The sequence below is a fragment of the Anopheles coluzzii genome, chromosome 3 (genome assembly GCF_943734685.1).
Source record: "Anopheles coluzzii chromosome 3, AcolN3, whole genome shotgun sequence".
Lineage (NCBI taxonomy): Eukaryota > Metazoa > Arthropoda > Insecta > Diptera > Culicidae > Anopheles > Anopheles coluzzii.
This window is the reverse complement of record NC_064671.1, coordinates 4,891,442-4,919,160: the sequence shown is the minus strand read 5'-3', so window position 1 is coordinate 4,919,160 and position 27,719 is coordinate 4,891,442. Positions and strand designations below refer to the sequence as shown.

The following is a 27,719-nucleotide window of genomic DNA, read 5'->3' as shown; positions in this document are numbered from 1 at the left end:
GCTCCCCCGGAGAATGGTGTGTCTTTTTTGATGAAGGTTGTCGACGGGATGGGGGGCGCCGTGTGTGTGTGTTTGGCCCGGAAAAACCCAAATCGGCTCATGGCTGTGTAGCGACTTCTCGACTTTTCCTAGCACGGCATGGTTTGCGTGAAAGACTGGAGCTCGTACGGGGGGGTTGTAGATGATATCGTGAGGTGAGAAAACCGAGGGGGGAAGCGCTGGGAAGCAAACAAATCGTTTCGATTTAAGTTTTGTGTAATGTTGGAAATCCCAGCAATAAACAAACGATATGCTTAATGTGAGTAGAAATAAACCAGAGCGAAAAGGTTTATGGATCAATCAAGATGATTTTGATGCTATTAATTTTATACTCACTAATTCTGACCAGTCACACCAGGCCAATCAGTTTGATACCAGGGAAATGGTATTCATTTACACAACAGCAACAAACCTCACCATGGAAAACCCCGAACGGAAATGCAACTGCTCAGTGCAATTCTATTAGCTTTGCTCATCAACGCTCTGCGGCAGTTGAGCACTCACTGCTTTTCCCATTTTTCCCATCGCACACTTTCCACGTGCCATCGTCCCACATTAGTGCCACAAAAGCGGGCCCATAGGTGAAGGGAACACACACACACACGCGCGGTACAACAATTGTACTATTTTGTTAACGATAATTATGCGGTCTCGGGTTCATCAGACACGGGGCCGGCACATGCACTACAACACATGCTAATATGCCTCATAGGGAATCTCGGGGATCGTTCATTAGTGGCCAGGGTGGACTGATTGACTCCCGCTGGGTGCCTGGGAGCCTCAATACCCAACATGAGCGTGGTCGAACAATCAGTTTGATTTGAGCGTTTGATTTTATTGTGCACTTTGTACGTACAATCGATTATTCATGCTGGTAAGCGTAAAACGTCTATTGATGTTTGTGGAAAAATGGAATAAATTTGTCGTATGGGTTTTGCAAAATTTTATACGTCTACTGATGCATTCAATAAGTATGGTGATGTCGTGCAATCTCCATATTCTACCAGAACGAACGGCATGGAAAATGTCTGGCTCTGGATTAAGGATTCTTCCTTTCGCTCAGCCTCTCAGCCCTGTTCAAATACTGTTTTCGAAAGACACATTTCTTTTCTCTCCCAAAATCCGCAATCTGCAACATGGTCTGATAAATATTTCATTCGCCTGGCCCCAACACGTGACGCATAAGCTTTTGCTGCCAGCATGCCGAAACCCGAGCGAATCGAAGCGTCCGAAAGCAGCTCGGCAGCCGAGAGACGGACTCGTAATCAGATGGATTTTCACCATCCTTCTTTGCACACATGGCCACACATGGCACACTCATCCCAATGCCGGGGGAGATTCTCTGGAGTTTGGATTTCTTTTCATGCATCATTCCAGAGCGAACACGAATGCAGCCCAACAGAGCAGACGGGAATTTCAATATGTGTATGCTTCTTTCTGTCTTCGTGTCGTTGCATTGCCAATGCCATTGGTGATAGTGGATAGTTTGTGGGACTCTTCCGACAGCCCGAGCTCTCGGTAGTAGCTCTATGTAAATCCCACCTGATGGATGGAATCTGCAATACCCAACGTCAGTGAAAATGAAAAACCTGTCCACACCACGTGTCCTTTCACACGCTCCATAATAAATATTCACCCATACAAGACACACACACCCGAACGCCACCTGCCGACTCCGTTGCATGGGACCGTGTTTTTTTTAAGCTCCCTTCTTCTGCATACTGCCCCCTCAGCCGAAGCTTCGAACACCTCTTTGTCAAACTTTTCCAACAGCTCTCTCACTTTATCTCTCGTCTGTTCCACGCCACCAACGACAAGAACGGCGATCCTCAGTGCCGTCTAATTTCATCTTTCACGGCCAACTAACTCAGAACCCGCATCAACGAAATTACGTTTTGGAAACTTTTTCCTCCACGCCTCATGCGCTCTTTCGTCGCTCCTCCGCTGCTGCGTTCTTCGGTAAGTGGATTGTCCGTCAAAATGCGTCGTTGGACACCGAACTGCTGCTGCAAGCGTTGCCATTTTTCCATCTTCTGCTGGTGAGCGATTTTGGCATCATTTACAACCATTTACATTCAACCTTCTTCGCAAGGAAAGTTTCGCTCAAACTGGCGGGTGCTTTTGCTTCCCCTTTTACTGGCACGATTGGCACCGTTGTTTCATTTGCGTAATGGAATCGCGTAACTTTGTCTTGGGTCTTAAATTACCTTCGCGCAGAGTGGATGGATTGGAGTTGCAACTGCGAGGATTGTTTATCGAGTTACTTTGGAAAGTGTTTTAAATCTCTTAGCAAATTATTACCCCTTCATTCTTGGGCGATCGATCGTTGTTTGGTCGCCAGCGCCATCTATGCCTCGGTACTTCAAGCTAGAACAAAACGCCTGCGGTTAGGCAATTTGCAGTACATAGCATTAGTTTTGAAAGTGTCGGTTATTTCAGCATGTGGGCTTGAATGAATGTTACTTTGGAAATGGAAACAAAGCTAAATGCATCTAAATTCTTCTCCCTATTTGATAGATAAGATCAAATTCAATCTACCTGATAATATATTCTTCCAGCCACATTTACCTCATCACATAAGCCCCACACTACCTCGTTGATTCAGCCCCACCTGGTGCGCTACCGTAGACGTCCGTCAGATTGCGATCTTCCGCATCCGCTGCCGGTAATGGCACGAACACTTCAGAGCTTTATTTGATTGCTCACACAGTGCCCCTGTGTCTTGCCTCCCCTCCCCTTGCCACGCTATCAAACTATCACCATCGACGAAGCGCAACAGGGGCGGGGGCCCGAATGACTTTTAGAGTTATGAGCTCTCCACCGTAACTCCAGTCCACCGCAGCCCGCTGCGTTCGCAAATGTGCCACGCGGGAGAAGAATGAAATATTTCCATCCATATTTTCCTCCAACGCACGCGAGTGGAGCAGATGAAATATACAACCGAACGTTAAAACGCGCCACCATAAAGCACCCGGCACGGCAAAATGGAATGTGGAACTGGATAAGACGGAATAAGCCGTGGTGAAAAATCCGAATCTCCGCTCACTATGATTTGATTGCTCTCACGCTTCAATTCGTACTGCGAAAGGATGCAATTTATTTATTTCTTTTTCGTTGCGTCGTGTTCGGTCCCATTTTTCTTTGCCTGCCGGGGTTCTTGATGGCCATAAAATCGTTTCCTGTTGCTTGTTGCCTCGGGAAGGCAATAATCGAGCTTTACAGGAACTTTTGCTTCCGCTTCCGGCGGGGGTGGGCGAAGCATTTCAAGAAGCAAGTGTTGCAAAATCGCACCCAAATGCGAGATAAAATGATAAGAAAACAGCTGAAGTGGAATTCATTTCTTTCAACAACTTACTGTGATGGCTTTTGAGGAGTCGCGTTGTAGTTTTGGATGTATTGAGACTAAATTTTGCACAGCTTCGTATGATAGAAAATACATTTATTCAGTAATAATATAAGATACATTTCAAATCCATGAACCTTTAGAATTCACCCTGTTGTATGATCAGTATGTATGGTCCGCTCAAATCCAGAATCGGTACTAAATGTCGACATAGAAGCAGGAAAAGGAAGGCTTGTAATTGAAAGCGATAAGAAAAAGAGCACTATGAAGATAACAAGCATTAAAAAGGGATAACCAATGAAACAGCCTTGGGCCTTGAAACTCAGATACAGATACAATTCACACACCTTCGTTGTTATCACTCTATCACGCTCAATCACAGGTAAAATAAAATTGCATTCGTTTTCGCTCATACCGCGCTCAGCCACAAATGCGTCAAAGAAAGTCGGAGGGGACGGGGAAAAATCTATATTGAGGAGTCTGCATCAGTGGGCACTTGTCGGAGCTGATCCGATCCCCACAGTAATTGGATTTTTGTGAGCCACGGGATGTCTCGGTCATGGAGGGGGGACGGGGGTGGCAAGGATATGCTGTCACTTCCAATCACACACACGCACACACAAGCTCAAACATATACATACTGCGATATAATATTCTAGCGATGGAAAACTAATGCCTAAAACGGCAAGCATTCTCACATAATTTCAACAAAACGGCTCCACTTTCTCTGTCTGATCTTCTCCTTCTGATCCTCCTCTGCTCGATGCCTGTCACGCGGCGTGTCATGGGCTAAAGGTTATTGAATTCTTCGCAGTGCCCGCTGGTGTGATTGGATGTGGCTCGTCACCAGCACGTCGACCGTTTTCTTCAGCATCCCGGCAATGGCATCCGCCGTGTCGGCAATCTTCGTACCGAGCTGGTTCCACAGGCCTACGATCGGGCTCGGGGGGAGTGGCTGGTTGGCGGCCTGTGACGATGGCGGAACAAAGAAATGATCAATAATGCTGTCCGGGGTGGTTTGGCCGTACTGAGTCGCGGGTGGTTCCGGCTGTACGTAGAAAGGTCTTGCTGGTGCTTGTGGTGATGGTGGTGCAGCCTGTGGACGTTGGTAGACTACTGTTGGGTACTGTTGTTGTACTGGTGGTAGTGGTGGTGGTGGTGTTCGTGGAGGTTCCGTTTGTACGTAGTAAGGTCTAGTGGGTGCTGAGGTAGATAGTGGTGGTGGTGGTGGACTGGCCCTCGGTGGAGCCTGTGGACGCTGGTATACTACTGTTGGGTACTGTTGTTGTGGTGGTGGTGGTGGTGTTCGAGGAGGTTCCGTTTGTACGTAGAAAGGTCTAGCAGGCGCAGAGGTAGTTAGTGGTGCTTGTGGTACTGGTGGTGGTGGTGGACTGGCTCTCGGAGGAGCCGGTGGACGCTGATATACTACTGATGGGTACTGTTGTTGTGGAGGTGTTGCTTGTGGCAGTATTGGTTGTTGTTGTGCTGGTGCAGGTAGTGGTGCAAACAGTGGTGGTGGTGGTGGTGGTCGTTGAGGTAATATAGTCGGTGTCCTCGTCGTCGTTGTAGTAGTAGTGCGTGGAGGTGTTGGTGGCGGTGTTGGTGGCAATCGTGTTATCTGTGAAAGTGAGAATTGTGTTGGTCGTGTTTATTTTGCCAAAAGATTGTTTTTCTTTTTTAATTTTTGTTCTATGTTTCCGCTTGTACAAAGTCATTGTCAAAAATGTCACACAACTGTCAAATATGACATATTTACTACCGTCCGCCATAATGGATTTTTGACAGCAGTTTGACAGTTCGTGTAACCATTATGTACCAACCTCCCTAAAAGATACTTACAAATCTCGTTGTTGTGCGCTGAGTATTTCTAGTCGTCGTTTGCCGTGTGGCGGGACGTGTCTGCCGTACCGTCGTAGTGGGCCTTGCCGTGGTCGTAGTAGTCGTCGGCACTACGGGAACAGCAGGCGCAACAGATGGGCGTCCATTGGCGTCGTCGTCACCGAACCGATTCACCACGACCGGTGGTGGGGCCTATGTGGCAACACGGAGGAAAACAGAGCACGATTAGAATGTTGTTCCACCGGCGCCAGTGGTATTGCATTCATACAAAAAGCTTTGCCTTTAAAACTATATCACAACGCATCGTATACCAACCACCGGGATAGGCATTTTCTTTACAAACGTAACTCCCACAACCCATAAAGTACTGAAACTTCAAGTTACGCCAGCAAATAGAGGAAAGAAGAGGTTCAACACAGTATTACCACCCAACAATACCCGCACGGAATTGGAAGCGTCAAATTGAATTTCGTTCTCAGAATAAGCCAGAATATACCGTCGGTAGTTCATCAAGCCCATTATTGTCCGCGGACGTGGGCCGTGGTTCAACTCGTCCAGCCGTAGTTGTCGGAACGGTGCCACCGTACATCGAAGCCAATGGTAGCTGGTACCCGGTGCCAGCGGTGCCCAAATTTTGAATCCCTGCTCCTCCATCAGCGAACGACTCGTCGGCCGGACGAGCTGGAAGAATTTGTTGCTGTGCCAATTGTGCTCCCAGCCATAATGGTACTGCTGAAACTTCGTCCGGCCGAACCGTGCCCGTGAATGGTGTGGTTGCGCCTGGCTGCAGCGATTGACCGACCGTGGTAGTGATGGCGAACTCCGGCCGTGGAAGCTCTTGTGCAATCTGTCCAATTAAGGGAGTGAGGGGAGAGGGGACGGGAGTGGGGGTTTTGGGGTGCAATGGTCAAAAATGTATAAGTTCCTTTTTGCTGCAAACACACACTCTCTAATTCTCTCTTTGTAGCCAGTTTTGGTGCATCGTGCCAGTGGTGGGTGGAAAGTTAGTTGTGAACCATGCAGGTGCAGATGAATAGAGTAGCACCACCGGCAGCAGGATAATCAGTCCGGAAGGACCTTATGCTACCGTGCCGTGGTGTGTTTGTGTTCCAGCTAGAAAGGGGGTTTTGTGCAAGATCATTCGCGTGCAAACACGTAGAAGCGTGGTTTTGAGATAACTTGTTAATTAATTCGCACCCGCAAATATGCCGGCAGTCGAACTGCGTGAAATTGCATTTCACGCATGGAAACATAATTATAGAAGCAAAGTGATGATTTTTTAATGACCCCAGCGAGTGTGTAGCATGGGAGGTGGGAAAGATAATTATCGAACTGTTTGTTTACACCTCGATGCGGATCATCCATTCGAGGCGCTTCCATTCCGACCCGACTCGGCGGGGAAGTAAAACTGCATTCCCCAGAGTTGCAATTTCGTCATTCTTTTCTGCAATAGCGAAGCTTCAGGTTCAGTTATTCGGCACGTATGGGTTCGTATAGCGTGACTAGATGCTTCTTGACCCCGTTCGTTTGGTGCCGGTTCGTGGTAGCTGTACTGTGACCTCAATCAAGATTCACCGTCGATGTGATATGCTACAAATGGTGGCATTAGAACGTACGAAGGACTACGAGGTCGTGCATGATTATTCTGGAAATTGAAAGTAAACATTGCAATCCAATAACAAGGGACGATCACGAATGCACATGAATCAATATTCATTCCCATATTAAATTCTTCATAAGTAACGTTTCCTTTTTTCTATAAAAAAGCCAATTATTATTTAATAATCGGTTTGGCTACAAAACTCTTGTCATATTTCAATCAGTTAAACACGTTACTGAAAACTCAATAAAACCGTAAATACAACAGCGTCCAATAAAATCGCTATCGATAAGAGATTCAAACCTTTGAATAGAACCTCAACAACGTACATTTATCATTATCACCACCATTGAAGGACCCACTGAGGTGCAACACGTAACTAACAACGCAATTTCAATAACAATTCTACTCTCCCGTGCAATTATGCTTAACAATAATTGCCACACATTTTTACTGGAAATCAATAAAACGCTCCTCATTGTGTGCAATGTTCATTACTGTGAACAATATCCGTCCTGTAGCTTTACGGGATATTTCACGCCCAAAGTAATATGTTGAAACCATTGATGTTGCCTACACGCTGCATATTGATGTTGATTGTAAGCGGTATTGATTGATTAATATTTCACCTACCCTTCACAGGGCTCAATGTTGTATTGACAGGTGCGACCATAAATTGGAATCCATCCACAGGGCCAAAGCCTTTGTGTGTTAATTAAAGAACCCCGGTCGAACCGTCCCCCCGGGGGTGCATACAGAGGAGACCAAATATTAATAAAGCCTCCTTCCCTCTTCCATGGCGCTGCAAACAATCGCTTTCAATGCTGAAACGGCATCAAACGAACGCACCCACTCCTTCCAGGGAAAACCATCAATTAAGCGAATAATTATCATTTCCATTGTAAACACGAGCGTTTGTATGCCTGTTCTTCGGTGATTTCTCGTACAACGTGCACATAAATATATGGATGTTGGGAAAAGGGGAGAAGTCATCATGGCTTCGAATGGACTCCCCCGCTTGTTCTTCCATTTTTGCACACACTGGCAGGATTAACCCGAACGAAAGCGAACAATCGTATCAGTCATATTTCACCGTCCGGCAGATCCTTCGAAGCGCAATCCTTAATCCTGCAATTCGTTGTCCGATGTATGGCGTTCCCAATGATGCTGCTTAATCACGAATGCTGGAGCTTGTTTTCGCAAGTCGGCCAGCGGAAAAGCGTACCTATCGATGCACAAACTCTCATTCCAATGGTATCTGACCAGAACCAACCACCGCTAGCGCTTCCGGGCGTTTCGGAGAACTGTCAAAATCGTAAACAACGGTCGCCTATCTCTAGGTTCCGTGGTGCAATGTGTGGCACCATTCCGGGAAAGCGCACGCTTTCGGACCCGGTTTTTGATAGTGCGCAGAGCCATTTCCTTCCGCTAAAACGAATTCAACACTGCAATCCCTAAACTACTACATCCCGGAGCGAAATGTTAGAGGTTAGAAAGCTACAAAGGTGTCAAGTGGGTTAACGTGTTTGTACTATATTTGGCATTCGATATCATTCACACACACACGCATCCAAGCAACCTGCAGGATGGGATGCTACCATTTTGTTACCCTAGCAACCCCTCATTTCCCGGTGTTGGAAGCGGGCGCGTGCGTGTGTGTGTGTTGGTTTTGTTCCATACATTCTTTACCGTCCCGTGCACCGTGTGTTGTTTGTTGCCCGATTAGTGTCTAGTATCGCCCAGTGTTACGTGTACCATCCAAAGCGTTAGCGAACCACCGTTAGTGATGTTGAGATAGTAATTTACCGGTACCGGTACTACGGGTCCGGCCGTTGCCGTCGAGTCCTGCTCGGTTCCGGCGTCAGAAGATAGAGGAAGAAGAGCTAGAGGATCGCTAGTACTCGCCGCCAGGACCGTACCACCCGAAGGACTAATTAGATTACTAGAAGATGTAACGCTATTAGAGGGAGCGGCGGGCGCACTCGCCGAAATACTGGTGAGTTCTACTGGGCCAGAATTGGAGGTACTAGTAGAGGTGGTAGTTGTGTCGGTGGTGTTGGTGATGATGGTAGTACTAGTAGTAGTGGTAGTAGTAGTGGTAGTGTTGCTTGTGTCGGTAGTGGTAGGGAATAAAATTTGTGCTACCGGTGCCGGAGGCCTAGGTCGTTCGGTCACAGCTGGCGCAACAGCCGCCGCCGCCGGTGGTGTTGGTGGAGAGGGAGGTAGCGTATTCACATTGCCAATAGGCTGGCCGGCCAGCGTCGGATCAATCACTATCGCCTGCACATTGCTGCTCTGTGTTGCGGGCTGTCGATCGAGGTCATTTCTTACCGGCCTATCGTTACCACCACTCACTACCGTATTACCAACGCCCGAACCACCGTTGCTGCCGCCAATCTGATTGAACTGCAGCCCGCGCAGGTACTCCTCGAACCGGCGATGATACTCTCCGGAAGGATCCCAGCGCTCCCGCAGTGCACGGTACTGGTCCGGGTAGTCGTAGTACAGACGGGTGATGATTTTCAGTGCGTTCTCCTTCTGGATCGGCGAACAGCGGGCACACTTGGTGCGTAGTGCCTCGGGCAGAATACCTGCAACGAGAGATGGATGGCATGAGTCTCACGCGATCGACTGTACTGTGTGCTAACAAATGTGGTTTTAGAAATCAAATGATGTATGTTTACGAGGGAGGATACGTTCTTAACTAATCACTCGTAAGAGCAATATCCAACTCATTCTGGGGCTCTTGATACTTCTTCAGGTTAAATGCTTGTTAGTTTCACGCCTTTTCATCATTCGTTCCATTAGACTGAAGCGTATAAATTGGCTGTTTTTTTCTACAAGCCATGTAAATACCATAGACTCGCCAATAAACGGGCACCTCACGAAAGGCCTAGTTGGCAAAGGTTAATGGGATTTTTTCATGATCTATTCATCTCAATCAAACAGAGTAAAAAACACCTTCTGGAATGAAAAGGCTTAACGATTCCTAGATGAAGCAACATATCTTCTCAACGCACAGGAAGAACATTATCGAAGCATTACTGACATACGATTCCCTGGTGTGATCTTTGTTGCCACGGATGTGTCCTTTCGAGATCTAGGAATTTCCACAATTGAGAACGCTTACGTGGTAGCTATTAACGAGTTGCTGTAAAATATGTGTGTGTCTTTGATGTGTAATTCTTGACGTCGGTAGCATCGACACCCGTAACCGATACCAGGTGTACCGTAATTTTCCTTAATTATGCGTTCATCTTTTGTTTCGTGCTGTTCACATTAAGCGCGCCTGACATTATGTCGAGTTTTAGATGGTAATGATGTTCTCGTAAACGGATGTGTTTGCTTTTTTTACATTCGTTTCAGTTTATCAACCGTTCAGAACATGTGCCATTAGAGACAATGGCAAGCGCAGATTTCAATACCACATCGCATAATACGCTCTTTTCAATCTCGTTTCCACCCTCAGTTTATCAATATCTGTAGCTCTTCTGTTCAACATACACTCATTAGGGAATTTCCATGAAACCGAGCAAATGCAACAGAAAAATAGAGGATTTTCCATCGAACCATCGCTCATGTGAAATAGCTCATGGCAGGATGCTTTATTTAACGACCCGAAACAAAGCAGAAAGCGCAAAGGTTCATAATATAATAGCAACAAAGTGCATCATTTTACACTTTTAGAACATTATTTCATCATTTTGCTACTTCATTCATGGTCCACCATATGCGTCATACATGGACTCAACGGAAACAAAACTACAATAAAAAGGGAACGTGCTCTGAATCCTCTTCGTAAGCTGCACTCCACTTCGATTCGATTCGTTTCGTAGAAGAAAGCTCATCTTTTCAACACTACCCAGACCCGGCGGAGGTTTCCTTGTGGCCGATTGTGTTGAGAATAAATTAAAATACCTCCATGCCGCCACCACGGTGTGTCACGGTGGAGGAAACTTGCTCAACAGGTTCAAGCTGCCACTTGGCATACCCAAAAACGGTACTACTACTACTACTACTACTTCGAAGTGCGACAACGTGTTGCAAAAATGCACAACCGCGAATGTATGCAAATCGAAATCTTTTCCGGTGCAACCTCTTACCGACTGCGAAGTTGCAGTTTATCGTTGCATCGTTGGATTTCCTGTTTCTGTTGCTTCTTCCCAACATTTCAGCACTTCCTGTCGCTTCATTTGCAAAGCTTGAGTTTGTATACATTTCACAGAAATGGGTAAAGCTTTATATTTCTCAGAACGGTTTAGCTTCATCTTTCAGCAGAACCAAAATCTGGATACCACCGGATCATCATTCTAGCCGCCATGGCTGCACTCTCAAAAGTGTAAAGCGACATGTGTTTCCATAATTCCCTTTGCAACGTTTTAAATCACCTTTATGCGGCTGTCTCGTTACGTTTAAGGTTACACAAGCGAGCCAGCCTCGATCCAACCGCTCCCATTAGCCCGCTTTGATAAAACACTTAGCCGGCAGGTTAACCACAAAAGCTAAATTTGTCTAAAGAGCTCTCCCTACAAGCATCGGCTCTGCCTAGAACTCTGCACCAATTGATGGGCCATGGGCGTGTGCGATTGCTGCAACATGAAGCGCCCCTCGGCTAAAGCTATCGAGTGGCAACCTGCGGATCAATTCCTACGGTTTTTGTTCCTACCGGCTATGATGCTCTTTCCTGGTTGCGATATGCAACCACCTCTAGGTGCTCTGGTACCGGTTTACAAAAACCGGATGCCCTTTCAAGCTTCCAGTTAGGTGTATGAAGAACGAGAGAGAGAGAACGGGACCGTCCGAACCGGATGGGATGAATAAATAATCGCTTCAACGGTCCGCACGTGGTCCAGAGTGCCATAAGAGCCTTGTTCAACGTGCCAGCTCTTTTGGGGCTTTCGGCACCAGCTCATCCAGATTGCAAAGTGCTTTTGCTCCCAATTTTCAACACATACACACATATAGACGATGCAATCATTGCAGCGTACAACCAACAAATTCCTCCGCATTCTAGCACAACCAGATCGTGACACAGTCTTCGCTAAGACCAACCGGCATTAGCACACACGTCAGGTACATCAGATTAATCATGTCCACTGTGGCCAGAAGCTTCTCATCCTCAGGGACGGAAATGGTCATTCTGCCCAGAGACTCGTTAAAGCTGACACACAATACTGCCAGTGCCGGTGGCGCGCTCGGGCGAACGCTTAGGTGCAGCTCCGATGCAGGTTCCCCGGTTTGAAAAAGCACTTGATGTGCAATTGTGTGACAAGCATTTTCCTGCACACCGGTCCCATCGAAACCGATACACAGTGCGCGAGTGATGAGACAACTTAACGGCTTTGTGCATCTTCCCAGCAACAGGTACTGGATCGGGTGATTACCATCAGAACCCGGTTTCCGACAGGCAGCAACGGCAGCAACGTCGTGCTCGAGATGACGTTCGTAAATTACCATTTAATGTGAGATAAAATTGCATACCTTTGGCTGTTGTCTACAGCCTCCTCCAGGGGGGAATCTACCTAGCTGGGGGGAATGCTGAATTGTAATCAAAAGAATCACAAATAAACCCTCAGGTAACGGTAGAATAATAGCAAAAGCTTATGTATGCACTGGCTAGAGACAACGATTTGTCGTACAAGTGGATGCTGCTTGCTTGTCAAAGCGACTTGTTTCTCAAGAGCTGAATTGATGCATTGAAATGCATTCGGAATTAATGTACACACGAGATACAGAGCCCCACATACACACACACACAAAAACCTACGATGACATCAAGATAATTGCAGAGTCACCACAAAGACTAAAGTGCATTCGGGTTACCCTTTAATTGCGCACCGTCACATTAATAGGGGCCTAAAAGAGGTTAATCATAATAAATCGTTTGTCTGACGCTTTGACTCTTCTCAGTTGCGGTGTTAATAGCGCCAACTTAAAGCTAATCACCACGATAAGAATTGATTACAGACCTTTAAAACAGGAACACTCGTAATGAACTCACCAGCGCCTAAGAGACACTTCAATATTCAGGAATTCATATTGAATTTTAATCAGGTTAGGTTCCCTATTTTACAATACATCACATGACATTGATTAAGTTTTAATCAAATCATTTATTAGCAGCACGTTTCCATGGTACGGAAAGCATAGTTGCTGTAAAGTTCCTTATTTTAGTGCGCTTCATTCATTTATTCAAGCCATTCCTGCGGGATTTCAACCACACACACACTCACACAGTTTATTACGCATCCTGTGTATGTCCTGAGGCAACACCGTACAGCTTTAAACTACTTTCCCGGCCGACTAACCCTCCTTTCTTAACGACATCAGCACAGCTCGCGTTAATTCCGTACACAACCTCCATCTTGTGGGTGGCCCTAGCCTATCCCATCGCCTCCAGTGGTGTGGCCCTGTTTGTTATTCACTTTGCCTCCAATTACATATGTAAAGAGGGTGGCTTGCCCCCTCCTTGCATCCTCCCCAAGTGCCCAACCCAGAAGTTGGCTTTCCATCTCGAACCTGGGTACAAACCAGCAAAGGGCCAACCCACAACTCACCCAGCCGTAAAAGCCGCAGTCGCATCTAGGGAGCCTTCTGCATCGGGTCTGCACAACAAAACCCACTGGACCTGGACCGAAATACAAACTCTTGCGCATCTCTCTCTCACACACACTCTCAGACCCCTTTTACCGAGATGATACCACCGTTGACGATGAAGGAATGCTTCAGCTTCAGACCCGGAGCAGCGCGTGGACAACGTGCGGATGACACGATCAAAGTAAACAAAACACCGCAACGACCACCTTACCGTAGTGCTGCCGACCGCGAAACTTTCTCTTTAAGTCTGTACACGTCCCGCATTGTCACCTGCGGTCCCGTCCTCCCCTTGCTTGTCGTCAACTTCACACCCTCCCAAAGGGAGATAGCTCCTCTATCTCGAACCGGGGCTGGTGAACCGTTTGCCAGGTCCCCATGCTCCGATTGCGGTGTGGACTACTTCGTCCACACGGGCAGGCACTGCCTGATTTGCCCGTTTGCCGGAGTGCCAGATTCCTCCCCCTGCTTGACTCATTGGCGAGGCGCAATTTCTTGCATAGCTGGTTGTTTTTTGCACGCCACCACCCCTTTGATACCGGTGCGGAAGAGCGACTACGAAACGAACGAACCAGTTCCTTGCTCCGGGGAGCTGTTGTTATGATAATGTTGTCGGAGGCAACTTTCGTAATCATGCCTCGGCGCTGTTCGGCGCTGGATTTTATCACCGAGATAAACAAACAGTGTGAATTGAGTTAGACCTGTGTATTGGGTGGGTGATAAAAAGGCCTTTTTGTTGGCGCAAACTCTGGCCGCTGGAGAGAGTGGCTTACCAACTACACTTAAACGGCACCTCTTTAAAATTTTGTAACACCAACCGTACCACACTTGCAGCAAATTCCACAACATATTATTCCGCATTCCAGCCAAGGTCTCGGCTCTGCGTGAAATATGATAAAATAAACAAACATTCCATCTCTCCCCTCAGACCGGCCTTTGTCATCTGCTCCCACCCTTTAACACAAAACGTAACCCACAACGCATACAAATCACCAAAAGGTATCGTATTTTCTCCCATCCCACACCACCCATATTTCGTTTCTCTTTAATACGCAATTTCTCCTTTTTTCGTTCTTTTGTTTTGCTACAAACGTTTTTTCCACCTTTCACCGGCCTCCATCTCCCGGGGGGGGGGAAGCGCCGTTCAACACCTTGCTTTACCACCACTCCCTGTTCCCGGTGGGGAACCGTTTCGTTAACGTTTATTCGTTTCCTTTTCATCCCTCCTCGTGACACACACAAACAACCTTCGCAAGGTAATCCAAAGGGGCGCTGCTGCTGCTGCATGAGATATACGACTCCAGTGCATCGAAACGGGCACCCAGGATCCAACCAGGAGCGGAAGTTATGCTAATTAGTTGCGATCCATTTTTCTTCTCCGTTTATTTTGTTCGCCGCGTTTATGGCACCGCGTTGGAAAAGCGGTAAAAGTGGTAGTGGCAAATGAACCCTTGACCTTCGCCGGTCAAGTTGACCATTAGGGGCACGGACGGGGAGGGCTTGACCGCATCTGGATGTGTGTTATGCTCTGGTCGTGATTTGTTTGTCTTTAGTATCAAAGAATCCACCTTTTTTGGGTGGGAACGTTGGGCACAAGATCGATAAGGATCATGAAGGAGCGGTAAGGTTTCCGGGGAAGCTTTTACCGTTTGCATAGGCCAGTACAAACAAATCCCTTCCTTCGATTAGGGATTAAAGTAGCTATTTTTTCACCATTTTCTGAACCGTTTTTGGTAGAAGCAGTAAAAGGCTTGTTTAATACCTCAACCTAATATGTTTCGAAGGAGGGTCCTTTTGCCTATTCCCGTTCAATAAACTACACCGGATAATGGAGCGAACCATACACATCGATTGTCCTAGAAAGCTCTCCTTCCGAGCTTGGGTGTGAGAAAGGCTAACCGGGGCCTAAATGGATACAAATTATCTTGCTGGCCTGCCCACTCTCCCCTCCAACCGATGATCATGACTACCATTAGAATAATGACGAGGGTGACGGGGAAATTAAATACCTAATCGATGCAGGTGTACCTTTCAGGCCCTGCCAGGGGGATATTGGAAAGCTTCAAAGTCACCACCGTCGAGGAGTCGAGGAGTCGAGCGACATTTTACATGAAGTCTACCGGCCAAGGCCAAGGACGTGTTCGTATCGAACCTACCCGAAAACCTCCCCTCACTACAGTACTGCCGTGAAGCGAAAGTATATTGCTTTTTAATCGTCGGCCACATTCCACCGGATTGTACGGGCCGTTAGAAAATGGCCGTTTCCTTTCTCTTCAGCGTACCGATTCGATCGGCAATTTGTACCAGTACCAAATACCCTAAATTGCCACGCAGTGGAAAAGGAACAGCAAACACGCAAACAAACATCAATTCGATTGCGTTGCTGTGCAGGCGGGGGTGTTGTGGGTGGATGCTTGAAGCTTGAAGAGTTACACACACGCCGGCACGCCACGATGCGTTTTTTGGCGGTGCAATTTGAATTGCAAACCGTTGTTGAACACTTTGTTGTTTTTCTTTGTGCAACATTGCAAGTGTTTTTGGTGCGAAACAACCAATTCTTCGTGTTTAGAAAACCTAATTATTCTATTCATGTAGCGTAAGCGGGATTTCTATCAAGGTTTTGTTTGTTTTGCTATTAATTATTCAAAGTTTGTTTGCACATACTGCTGCCGCTAAGCCGTGGCCTGGTTTTCAAATTAAATTATCATTTTTATCACAACACGAGATCAAACGTAATTTTATTACAGTAAAACAAACGATAATTAACGTACGAGTATAAAGACTTAATCCAACAGCCCTTCTCAACCATCAGCCAAGGGCTTTCAATGCTCGCGAAGGTGAGTCAGCCCCACCACGACGCCACAATCAGGTCAATAGGATGAACCAACAACAACAACAGTCGCTCAAACAGTCTTCTCTCCCCACCGAATCGAAGCCAAAGCCAAAGCCAGTACTTACGTTTCAGATCCTTGCCTTCCGGTGGGCACGGTTTGCGGCTGAGCAAACAGTCGACGTAGTTCGTAACCAGCCGATTGCTAGCCAAAATGGTGTCAATGTCCAGGTTGTCGTATCTGCAACGGTACAAGAAGCGTGGTGGTTATTTGAGCGTTATTTACAGGGCAGACACGAACAAGCGGGTTGGCAAATGCATTAACGGGAAGAAAGGTGCGAAATGGTGACGATACGCATAACAGGGCGTACAACTCGGAAAACGATTTAAAAAGCACTCTCTACGCTTCCCGTGGACCGTTACGAACGGCCAAACCCAGTGACACGGGTTCCGATGTGGGTAGCAGTGTGGATGTGTTTTGTGTGATTTATTGTCCCTGCAGCAGGCCCGGTGTAATTAATCTTTTTCAGCCACTGACACTAAAAGTCAAATAATGTCCACTCCGGTGCGTACACATCAACCAATCTGACTGCACAGAGAGTCGGTTAGTCGGTTTCAAATGGCACCAGGGAGAATGCTCAATTTATTAGCCAAACATCGTAAACATTCGCATCAAACAGAAGGTTCAAAAGGGTTTCGTTTGATGGGGTGCACTTTGCTAAAATTATGACCGACAGATAAGATGCTTCGCATTATTCTGGTGTCGGACAGTGATACTTAAACGCAATCGCATGTGTCTAGTGATGCATTCATTTGCCTGCCCGTTTGATGGATTAATTAGCACGCACATGCGAGCTGTACGAAAAATGCGATTGTTCTCGCGTGCGGAATTCCCCATGTTGTTCCCGATGTGGACTGGAAATTTCGAAACAACAAACCACGAAGCGTTATGCCATGGTGTGCAAAATGGAACCAAGCCTCCCTATTCTTAGCGAAAACACAAAAACAATATTCAAAACAAATTTCATCCGTTCGTTTCTGTGCAGGCTAAAATGCGAAATTTAGAACACGAAACGAATCGCGAGATAAGGTTTTCGCAACGGAAAGGAATCATGCGACTACATCGTAACGCGTTGGTGGGTATACCGTGTTATCGAACCGTTTCAAAGGCTTAACGCGTGCAAACTTTGCCCATCGTTCGAACAAACACCTTTGGTGCGTTCGAAATTTGAATCTTCGCCCAGCTAAGAGCGGGATCGTCCGGTCGACTGAAGTGATTGGTAAACAGTTATTGGAATTTTTGGGCGAAATTTGCACAACCGGAATGGAACTCGTTCCCACCAGCGAGGATGCTGGCAGAGGCAAAGGCACGATGAGGTATTTTTATTTTATTAATAAAAGAGAGGCGGCTGAAGAAGCTACTTCTGCCGATTGAACATGATAAATAGTTTTTTTGACCTCCTGTTTGTTCCTGTTTGCTTGTTGGATTGTTTTTCTTTACACTCATACTGCACACCAAAATTTCCAAGAGGATGATGAACATGTTGTGTGGCCTCTTCGCCACAAGTGCAATCGACAAGAGTGTGCCTGAAGTCATCAAATACTAAGAAAACAACATTAATGATCAGTTTGGACAAGATCCTCGTGCCTCCGAACAGTGCTTGAGCTTGTACGATCATCTTATCTGTGTGAGATTACTATCGGCACGCAAACACTAAACGTAACGACCGATTAATTTTGCTGCTATTTAATTACTACACCATGTACATCAATGCATCCAATTAATAAACCGAACTAATATGCTACCATTAACCCAACACGTGACTGATCAATAATTGTACTGTTTGTACTTCAATCACATTCCTGCTGGGCGCATCTTCAAAAGTATAAAAGAGTGATACTGTTCCAACCCCCTGGGGATGATTGAGGCTCATCCCGTTCATAATTTATGCACAGATCTAAACTCCCAATTGACGTAGAATCGTAGCAAATAATAATAGCCTGCATTCAACACGATTTTTTGTTGCACAAATTCCAACGATTTATTACTGACTCGCACTGACACCACCCCATTGGAAAGGAACATATGACCGCCGCTAACCTTCAGTTGTGCACTGTAATCGACCGCAATCAAACCCTGTCGGTCCCGGTAATAAATCGTTCCTTTTAATGTATCACACATGCGTGGAAGGGAAATAAATTACACAAACACACAGCAGCTGGCAGTCATTGAGATGAGGCGTCCAAAATTTTAACTCACCATGAACTGGAGAACTGTGCCTGATGATTGCTCAAGGCATTAATTAGAACCTCCGGAGAGCAAAACTGTATGCAAAGCAGATAATCTCTCAATCGGCGTGATCGTTGACGGGTAGGGAATTTTTTGTGAGGAAATTTTTGACAACTCGTGCCCAAATAATTACCACCGCAAAAGAAGAGCACACAAACTAACTACTTCCTAGTGCACACAAACAAAGGTCTGGTGGGGTGACATCTTCTGGCGGATCGAAAGGAAGTAGCACATCACACAAACATCCTCAGCGGTTCAAGGAGGTTAAGTGTGCTGACTGCTGTGCAACGCTAAATGCCGGCTGCGTGTTTGATGGCAAGTCAACGATCGCTCAACGATCGCACATCCATTGACATCGATGCCAATTGTTCACGGTTGGTGAGTGGTTTTGGGACGTATAGTATTCTTTTCATAGTGCATTAGAAAAACTTGCTAGTTTTTTTGTGAGCGGGTGGTTGAGAGTCACAAACGGTAGAGAACGAACTACCAAAACCCCCTCCAGGCGATGAAAATTGATCTTTTGCTTTATAAACAGTAGGAAGTGCGGCTTGTTGACTTGTGATATAGAGTCAGCACATCAGCATCTCAGCATCAGCAATGGACGGCTCCAACCATATGGCCACACACACACACACACACACACGGCGGGTGGGATGTAAAGGTCAGTAAAAGCCGCACACAGCGGAACAATCATCATCATGCACACGAGAGCATTAGCGTCAACCATTCCGTTTGAAGGAGGAACCATTTGGCACTGTGCGGTCAATATTTGATTGTTTGCGCACGGTTTTTTTTTTGTTCGAACCACCGAAACCACCTCGCCTCACAGTGTGGCTTTAACCGATGGCCAAGGTAATAACTTTTCGGTTGTTACACTTCTTCTTCATCATCTTGTGCTGCTACGACCATTCCCCCACCGGCCCGGAAGGATGACCGTTTTTGAGCCTCACAAGGTCTACAACGTGCTACCACTGTCCACTCCACCCCATCTCTCGTTGCTGGTGGAAGTTCCTTCTCTTGGTGCGTACTCAAACCAATGCCCCGGTAGATCGATACACCGGTGGTGGGTTGCAACAATAACAGTGACAACGGTCGTAAAAGATGCACTCAGGCGAGACGAGAATGCACCACTCACTTCAGCACTCTTCTGCTCGCTCGGGAGGATGTCCTTCCGGACATAAACGCACGCACGCACGTGGCTACTGGTCTATCGTTTGTTCGAGAGCTTGGCTTTGATCTTCCGGAACCACTTCAACACATCGCAGAAACACCAAACAAACAATTGATTGAGCTCAAGCTTCACACCACTAGAAAGTTGTTTTGATGGACATTCGAGAGTGTGTATAACCTTACAATTTTTGCAATGAATTCTGAATAAAGCAACTTGCATCTCTATTTCTTGATCGATGTGTGTCAGCCAATTATTCTGGTTCCTCCGAATGCACTTACCTTGTACTGTAGAGTGTCCGAGCGACTTCCTGTGATTTGACAAAGTCGAGAAACGCCAGCACGACGCTGGCGAGGAGCCAAACTTTACGCATCTTGCCACGGGTAACCCTCTTCGGGTATTGCTAGACCTGGTACTAATCGTTTGCACGCTGTGTCTCTGTGCCCGTATTGCCAGACTTCCCACTTCGATGCCTCAGAGCGCATGCACTTTAATCTTGATACACCTGTGCCCACCTCACCACTGGTCACATACCGCCTGCTTGGCGTTTGAAAGGGCTGGGAGTGCGCTGGTTGACGTGCCGCGTTTCCCAGAATCAACACTATTGTCTCCGGAACCGCTTAGATCGGGTCTAGGGCTTCGCTTTCCACACAACAAACTCACAGACACACGTGTAACGGCCACGGTTACAGCATTGGCACACTGCGTCGACACGCACTCTTACCGGACACAATCACACATAAGCATACACTCTAGGCCGGCTTTGATAAATGTTGGGATTTTCCCCGTTGCGTCGCTGCTCAAATCTTGCACGAAACTGGAATAAATTTTACTTCACACGAGATAACCGCCGTTGGTGCGTTGTTCTCCGTCGTTTCTCTGCCCTCTAAACCACACTGTATTGTCACTGGCTCATAGACTCACGAAACGAGCCTGTATATTTTTTATTCCGGTAGGTCCTTGTATCCGCAACAATGCTCACCGCACGAGTGACCTGTAAAATTAGTAAAATGACATAAATAACAGAGCCCACCAACCCCATTTGCTTGGCGCTGGCATGTGGTTGCGGCCCGATAAACCGTATGGCCATCGACCTAAAAAGGGCGTTACAGACAGGGAGGCACCTCTAACCTTGAGTAAGGCCACCCGGCCCAGCTCAAAATGATACCTCCAACGGGGCATTAGGCCTGCTGCTTGCATCGGAAGCTCTGGGAGCCGATAGATTCGTCGTACCTCCTCACACACCATACCACACCACCAATCGAAAGATAATTATCGCCAGACGTTAACGACGAATCGCTTTATAACTCTCACACGAGCCGTTTGGGAAGTGGGCCTTTCTAAACCCTGCAATCATGCCCCACCTGCCATTGGTAAATGCTGCTAGTTGAAAGTTTCGTTCCGAATGCTACCATGCATCGGTGGTGCTTTGGGTGCTAACCATGCGCTTCCAGTGCGATTGCATCATGCAAATGCCGATGGGAGGGCACTGCTGCGGACCATTGTTGCAGATTCATGCATTCTAGCTGATAGCCGTTCTCTGACTGTGCAAGGTTCGTTTGGTTTTTTGTTGCAAAGCACCACTGGCTATTACATCAATTTACTGGATAGAACTATTCACTGGAGATCTAGTCATTGGCGATCTAGTTACTAATGGCAGGTCCCTGACAACCATTGCAAAAGGAGGACATCAACTTCCTCGAGCTTTTGTTTCTCTTACTACTCGAACCACTTAGGAGAGCAGAATTCATAAGAAAAGCCAAAAAAGAAACCCCAACAACAGTGTGTCGCCTTGACGGCGTGCTCTACGAGGTCCCGTCGATGACAGCTGCTGTCAAATTCCGCCCAAATCTTTTACGATTCGAACGGTTCCATTGGACCATTTCCAATTACTACCCCGCGCAAAATATCTTGCTTCAACTGGTCTAGTGAGTCGTTTTATTTTTTCGGCGCATTCTCTCGCACCAGCGAAACCTGCCGCCCGCCGATGACGAACGTGTGCATAATTAGTAACGCCATCCTGTCCCAGTCGTCAAGGCCGTTAGGTTGCCACGCGATAAACAGAACGCGAAAATCAATACACCAAAGCCAAACTCTGTGGCTGGGTGGGTTTTGGTTTGGCTACCGGGAGGAAGACAAAACCGACGCACCAAGAAGACATCGGTGGCAAGCAAACATTCTCGAAGAAGGCAATATTCACGACCAGTGATGCGAATTATTAGATGTACACGTTGGCCATTGTGTGGATAAGTTGAAAGGGAAGGCATCACTATTTCGATTTTTGGGTTGAATATTCAACTTCCTGTGGATAACGAGGCACAGAAAAAGTTTAAATCGAGATTCTATATTTAAACATTCAGCAAACGCATTATCACCGAAACTTTTTGCGTCATTACCGTAATCAGGCTCATAAAACACCACTTTCTTTTTGCAACCTAATCGCATCACATCAATCTCCAAAGCAGCTTTCGTCGCATGGCGCCAATAAGATTGATTTCGTCTGAGCACAAAACACGAAAACCGGAAATTTGATCTAATCGTCACGATAAACTTTGTCCGCAACAGGATCCATCCGACGCCCGAGACTGCAAAGAAGCGTAACAGAACACTTTCTCGTATCGCCCCGTTTTTTTTGCGAATTTATTATTGATGACCAGCGATATCTCCCCTTCCCAAAAACTCAATAAGCCAAAAACAGGAAACTTTTTGGCGTGAATAAGTGAAGAGAATGGTGCCATCTCGTTACCAATTGATGGATGGTTTGGTCGTCGTGCTTGTATGAGGCAAATTGAAAAGACGGCACACCTTCCCCTTCGTCACTAATCAACTAACAAAGGTCGCCCGGGGAGCATAAGAAATGTGCAAAGATATGTGACCCGAAACGAAACGGGGAGAATTCTATAGCCGCAAAAGGAAACGTTCTCACAAGACAAGCGTGCAATTTAGCCTGACACGGTATCTTCACTCTCGAAGCGTTTGCGAACTGAGGCATTTACCACCCATACACACGACCGAATTCCAACGTCTCACGGGAACATACCATCGATGCACTAGCCTCTCTTTGCAAAGGTGTTTCCTACCTAATGGTAAACAATTTGTTCACGTCAGTTTTCTTTCCAAAGCTCGCACGCATTCGTGACTGCTTGTGTGTTAGGAATCTCACGCAAAAAATGGACCATCCTTTTCCCCACTGACGGGTGCCACGGTGATGGGCGGACCCAGGTCAAACCAGGTGATTGATGTATCGTGCTTCATTATCTGGCCACAATCTCTACCACACACACACACACACCGTTTGCAGGTCAAGCCAAACCCGATTTGATCGATTGACCCTCGGATGCGTGTTTTTTTGTAAATAGGAACTAACTAGGAGATTCCACAGAACGTTTCGATTTTGCTCCAACAACAGGAAGATAATCAGAACATACCGGTTAATCCGGTAGGGCATCGAATCGTATTGATTGGGAACGATGTGTCATAAAGCTTTATGAATTTATGGCTCCACCCTATTACCACACGTTTTACTGCGCGTGAAAAACATTCCAAAACAACAACAACGACAACAACAACTCAGAGTTGCCCATATGTGGAGACGAATCCTGCTCCAGTGCTCGGGTGTGAATCGCTTACGGCGCGAAGGAATCCCGGAAGTAGGAAGTCTAACCGTTGATTGGGCTTAGATAATTGTGCATTCGCTTACTCGTCAAGGTTGCGTAGCGTTGCTTTTGCGGAATGCAGGTCTCGTTAGGACAAGAGTCGTTCGGTTTGATCGGTAACAGCTGATTACCCGTCAAACCCATCCACAGGTATCGAGTACAAGCGTTAAAATCTGCTGCATATGTACTGCTTTTCCAAGCGTTACTTTACCCCCAACAAAGCTTAGGTCGAAGCCAAACAAAAATAAAAGCGTAACACAAACATCTTCTTTGCGTCTATTTCTGTCCTCGAAAAACGCATTTCATTACACAACAAGAGCGGCCCAAAGCCCTGCCTTACAAGCTATTAACATCTTTCGTGTAAGAAGCAAAACCCCGGGAGGAGGATAATACAATCGAAAATAACTCCTTATCGTTTAAAGCCCGTAGCGGACAAAGAAAAAAGAGCACGCGCTTCTATTATCCACCGGCAACAGGGCTCGCTGCTCATTTGCATTTCAATTTCAGAACCTGATGCTTTAAGTGCTCATTACCATAATTTTCATGCTACGGTGGCCCTTCTTTACTGGGGTTTTCATGTGTTTTTTGGAAAAGGTTTTTGGAGGGAGTATTCCTTTTTTGCAGTTGGAAGCTCCCGATCCCTTTCAATTACCATTTATGTTTTGCATATTCTTGTGGGCTTTTCGTTTGGGTTTGCGAATTGGCAGTAGCATCACAGTTCTAAATCGATTTCCGTAGCGACAAGAATTTAAATGGATGTCGGTAGCAAATTTGTTTCCATTTTGATGGGACATGATGATGAGACTAATTCTCTTATTTTCTCGTTACCACACCCCGTTGTTGTAGAGGAAATCTCAGCTTGTAACCCAATAAAAACTTGTTTGATAGGCCAGTTAAACGATAGTCCTCAACATTGAGACATTTGATGAAACGAATGTACATTAGCGTTTTTATTGCGATACACAACGATGGCGTCTTCCTTTGTAAAGTCCTTTCCTGACATCGCTCCGTTAGACGATGAACCAATTAGTCGACCACGCCAAACAACGTTGCAAACGGTTAACATGAATGCCGGTAGCTTTTGTCTTCAAAACAATTTAGAACAACCGCACGGCTGCTTCTAATTGACGTCTAAGATTATCCGATGCTTATCATCTTACTCATAGCAAGACCTTGGGGCCTCTTCTACCGGTTCGCTTCTCAGCAAACGAGTTCATCGTCGTCGCCCCGAGCGTAAACCAGAGCCGTGCGCTAGCTAGACTTTGTTGGAGGTTTTCAAGATGCTTCCAAACATCCAAATCGTTTACCGAACCAAATCCCCAACCCAACTCACCTACTGCGTGGTGCGCATCATTGGACCGGGCCACGGACGCACGCGTCCAAGGTACCCGCGTACGCCACCGCAAACAGAGCGCCGTCGGTCTGTTATCGATGCGGCTGCCCGCGTAACCTCTCACGCAACTCGCGCTCAATACGTGCCGATCTTGGCCATTTCCCACAGATCGCATTGCTTGCTCTTGGCCTTGGCCACTGCCGAACGTCAGGGTCGGCTGATGCGATCCGCAACACCGATCACTAATCGCTCGCCCCAACTTCGCGGCTCAGCAACCCAAAAAGCTCATCCGACTGGCAACTGGCACAAGTGTGGGCGCCACATTTGGCGACAGTGACATTTGCGCGTGAGCCGGGGTCGATACTACTGTGACTACTCTTCACAAACCCCGACAAAGCCGCCAAAGGCGTGGATTGTCTCACAAGATCAAGTTCAATGTGTGTGTTGAAGTGTGAGTTGAAATGGATTTCGGTGGTTCGCGGTGCGGTGTAACCTGTTTTCCTTTTGATAGGTTTTTTAACCTGCAGCCACTGCTTGACATATTTTGGGCGCGATGTGTCACGCTAGCGCCCCTCGAAGCTTCGACCATCAAATTGGTACTTTACGGTCGATGATTAGAGCGGACGAACCAGTGTGTGTGTGTATTCGTGTGGATGTTGTGGCTGTTTTTTGTCGATTTTTGGCCATTCCGACTGTTGGCATGATTGGCTTTGCAACACGCTCAGCGGCAGCAACTCGATCGATTCCGACGCTAGTAGTGTCATTAAGAAGCAATCAGAAATCGCATTCATGTTTGTTCGCGTGTGTGTCCTTTTTCGGCACTTGATCAATTGATGGGTACAGAAACAAGCCCCAAGGGTCACTCCATTAGCCGAATTCAGTAGCGAATAGAAGTAGTAAGTGAATTATAATTACTATACATTCATTCAAATTTGCAACCTGTTTTTTGTTGAATGGCCATTAATTATTAAAATAACCGAATAGAAGCATGCTTTTTTTATTCAGAGCATAAATGTTTGAAATAACCAAGGCGCGTTTCATCGAAGGTTCTTTTCAAAATATGCCTCTGGCTTGAATAAATCAATAAACATTGCAGCACAAGCGTCCGCGACGTATTAATTCGATCAAATAGAATCATTCCTATTATCACATTGCTAAACGAAACAGCTCCACAGAAGTGAAAATAAGGAATAAAATCGAAAACAAACCGGCTCAAATCGGCTGAGAATTAATTAAATCTTTTTCCCAGGACGCAGACACATACATACATGCCGGTTCCCGCCCACCAGTGCACCAGTCATGCGCTCAGCCATGAAATAACAGTTGCACCGAAATCAGGTCAATGTTTATCTTTACCCATTCCCTCAACGGCCACACACACACACACAAGCCAACACAGTTCCTCCCTCGCCCTTCTAAACCGAGATACGCGAATCGAAATAACGTGCAAATGAGCACCCAATAACCTCTTTTTCTCTTTATCTGACCGGGAAATTCTCTTCCTCTATTCGTTTGGTTGTTTGTTTCCCTTTTTTCGGGGGAGGTGAAGGATTGAATGATTGCTAATCTAATTTATATCACATCGCTAATGGAAGGAATAGTTCGCTTGCTGTACGCTGAAACGGTTCATTTTTTTTTACTTCTTCTCGAAGCCGCGTCACGCTACACTGCATCGCACGAACGTCGGCGGGGCGCCACCACCACGGGTATATGGGGGGAAGGGGGTTGTTGGGCTGTGGTAAAGCACGTGAACAATCACACACATTGCACCAAGTCAGCACACACACACACGTGCACAGCACTACTCGTACAAACACGCACATTTAACGCAAACGGAAAAAAGCTTCCTTCACCCGAAAAGCTCACTTAAAATTGCGAATGAATCATTTCGTTCGATTTCGGTTCGGTTCGTTTCTTTTCTCACTCTTCGCGTCGTTGCTCAACGCACTTAATGCAAGTGTGTGCAGCGCAAGGTTCTTACGTCGCACGACATGGCACATGGCAGCAGGGTTTATGCAGTTCAGTCTGCGCTGTATTACGATGCTTCGATGCTGATCGAGAAGTTCGAACCGATTGTTACGACTGTGCCATTACGATACGACGTCTGCACATTACCACATCTTCACGAAAGGTTACACATTCGAGGACCCTCCGAAAACAGCCACCCATTCACTAGCAAAGTGGCACGCTTCGCACTAGGGCGGAACTACTCTCACCAAATGGCGGGAAGTAAACATTCCAAATTTCTCACCAAATACAGTAAACAATCAACACACACACCCGCACAGGGACACACAATTCGGTTCGATGTCAACTATAAACTTCACTTTCTCGCCGTACCTGAGAAACCGCAAAAACGGCACAACTGTCGTGTCTCACCTGACCGAGAGAACCACTCGTACGCAGCCCGCAAACACTACTAGCACGCTGCTAACCTTTGCGGAGTCCAAGCTCGGAACTGGGTAACAAACACCGACGCCAACCGATCGGGCCCAAGTCAAAACAAAACCCGCCAACCGATCGTCTCTCGATCACTTACCCGATCGCAAACACGTCGATAGGGTGGGGATATGGTGCGTTTGCTGCGTTTTGTGAGCGAGCGCGAGACTGGATTCGAACGCGACCTTCTTGCGCGAATTCGCACGCCGTACTGATGCGCGACGTCCGGTTTGCGCAAAGTTTTATTTTACCACCCGGCGCGACCCACACACACACGCACACAGGCTTCATCCCCGTGGCAGGCGCGTGCAGTTCCGTCGGTGGCTGCGAGGATATGTGTACAATAGGGTTTTTTTTTGTTCTACCGCAATCTGTTAGGAGAAGATTCGGTTGTTTTCGTCCATAGAAACTTCTAGCTACGAAGCGTGCATTCAAGGAAGAGGGGGGGGGGGGCTTGTTAAGCTTAATTTTTCTTTTCCTCCATTTAAGCTTCCTTCCTATCTCGAGTGCATCGTGAGATGAGCTTTTTGCGTTTATAGGTTTTGCAACATTTTTCATTTGTTCTTGCTTTGGTATGGGATGCTCCCC

General features: G+C 46.7%; 1 protein-coding gene across 9 annotated transcripts; it reads right to left on the bottom strand.

Moving 5' to 3' along the window:
• Positions 1–3,461: 3,461 nt before the first annotated feature.
• On the bottom strand, positions 3,462–27,362 carry LOC120955660 (uncharacterized). 9 transcript variants are annotated; one of them, XM_049608589.1, is made up of 6 exons: positions 27,232–27,362; positions 19,985–20,697; positions 16,374–16,486; positions 8,628–9,412; positions 5,222–5,413; positions 3,462–5,000 (listed from the first exon to the last, which is right to left on the bottom strand). In XM_049608589.1, exons 2-6 carry the CDS (start codon positions 20,074–20,076, stop codon positions 4,179–4,181), a joined length of 2,004 nt encoding a protein of 667 aa, XP_049464546.1. In that variant the 5' UTR covers positions 20,077–20,697; positions 27,232–27,362; the 3' UTR covers positions 3,462–4,178. The 9 variants fall into 9 exon arrangements, with proteins under 9 accessions (XP_049464546.1, XP_040232666.2, XP_040232667.2 ...); XM_040376732.2 differs by lacking the exon at positions 27,232–27,362 and adding an exon at positions 27,033–27,223; XM_040376733.2 differs by lacking the exon at positions 27,232–27,362 and adding an exon at positions 27,033–27,223 and having other exon boundaries at positions 8,634–9,412.
• Between the last annotated feature and the right edge of the window lie 357 nt (positions 27,363–27,719).

Coding starts and splice junctions, on each gene's coding strand:
- LOC120955660 (XM_049608589.1), bottom strand. CDS start 20,076: ATGCGTAAAGTTTGGCTCCTCGCCAGCGTCGTGCTGGCGTTTCTCGAC. Junction 16,487..19,984: donor CGGACACTCTACAGTACAAG/GTAAGTGCATTC, acceptor GTACCGTTGCAG/ATACGACAACCTGGACATTG. Junction 5,414..8,627: donor GACCCGTAGTACCGGTACCG/GTAAATTACTAT, acceptor GTTGCCACATAG/GCCCCACCACCGGTCGTGGT.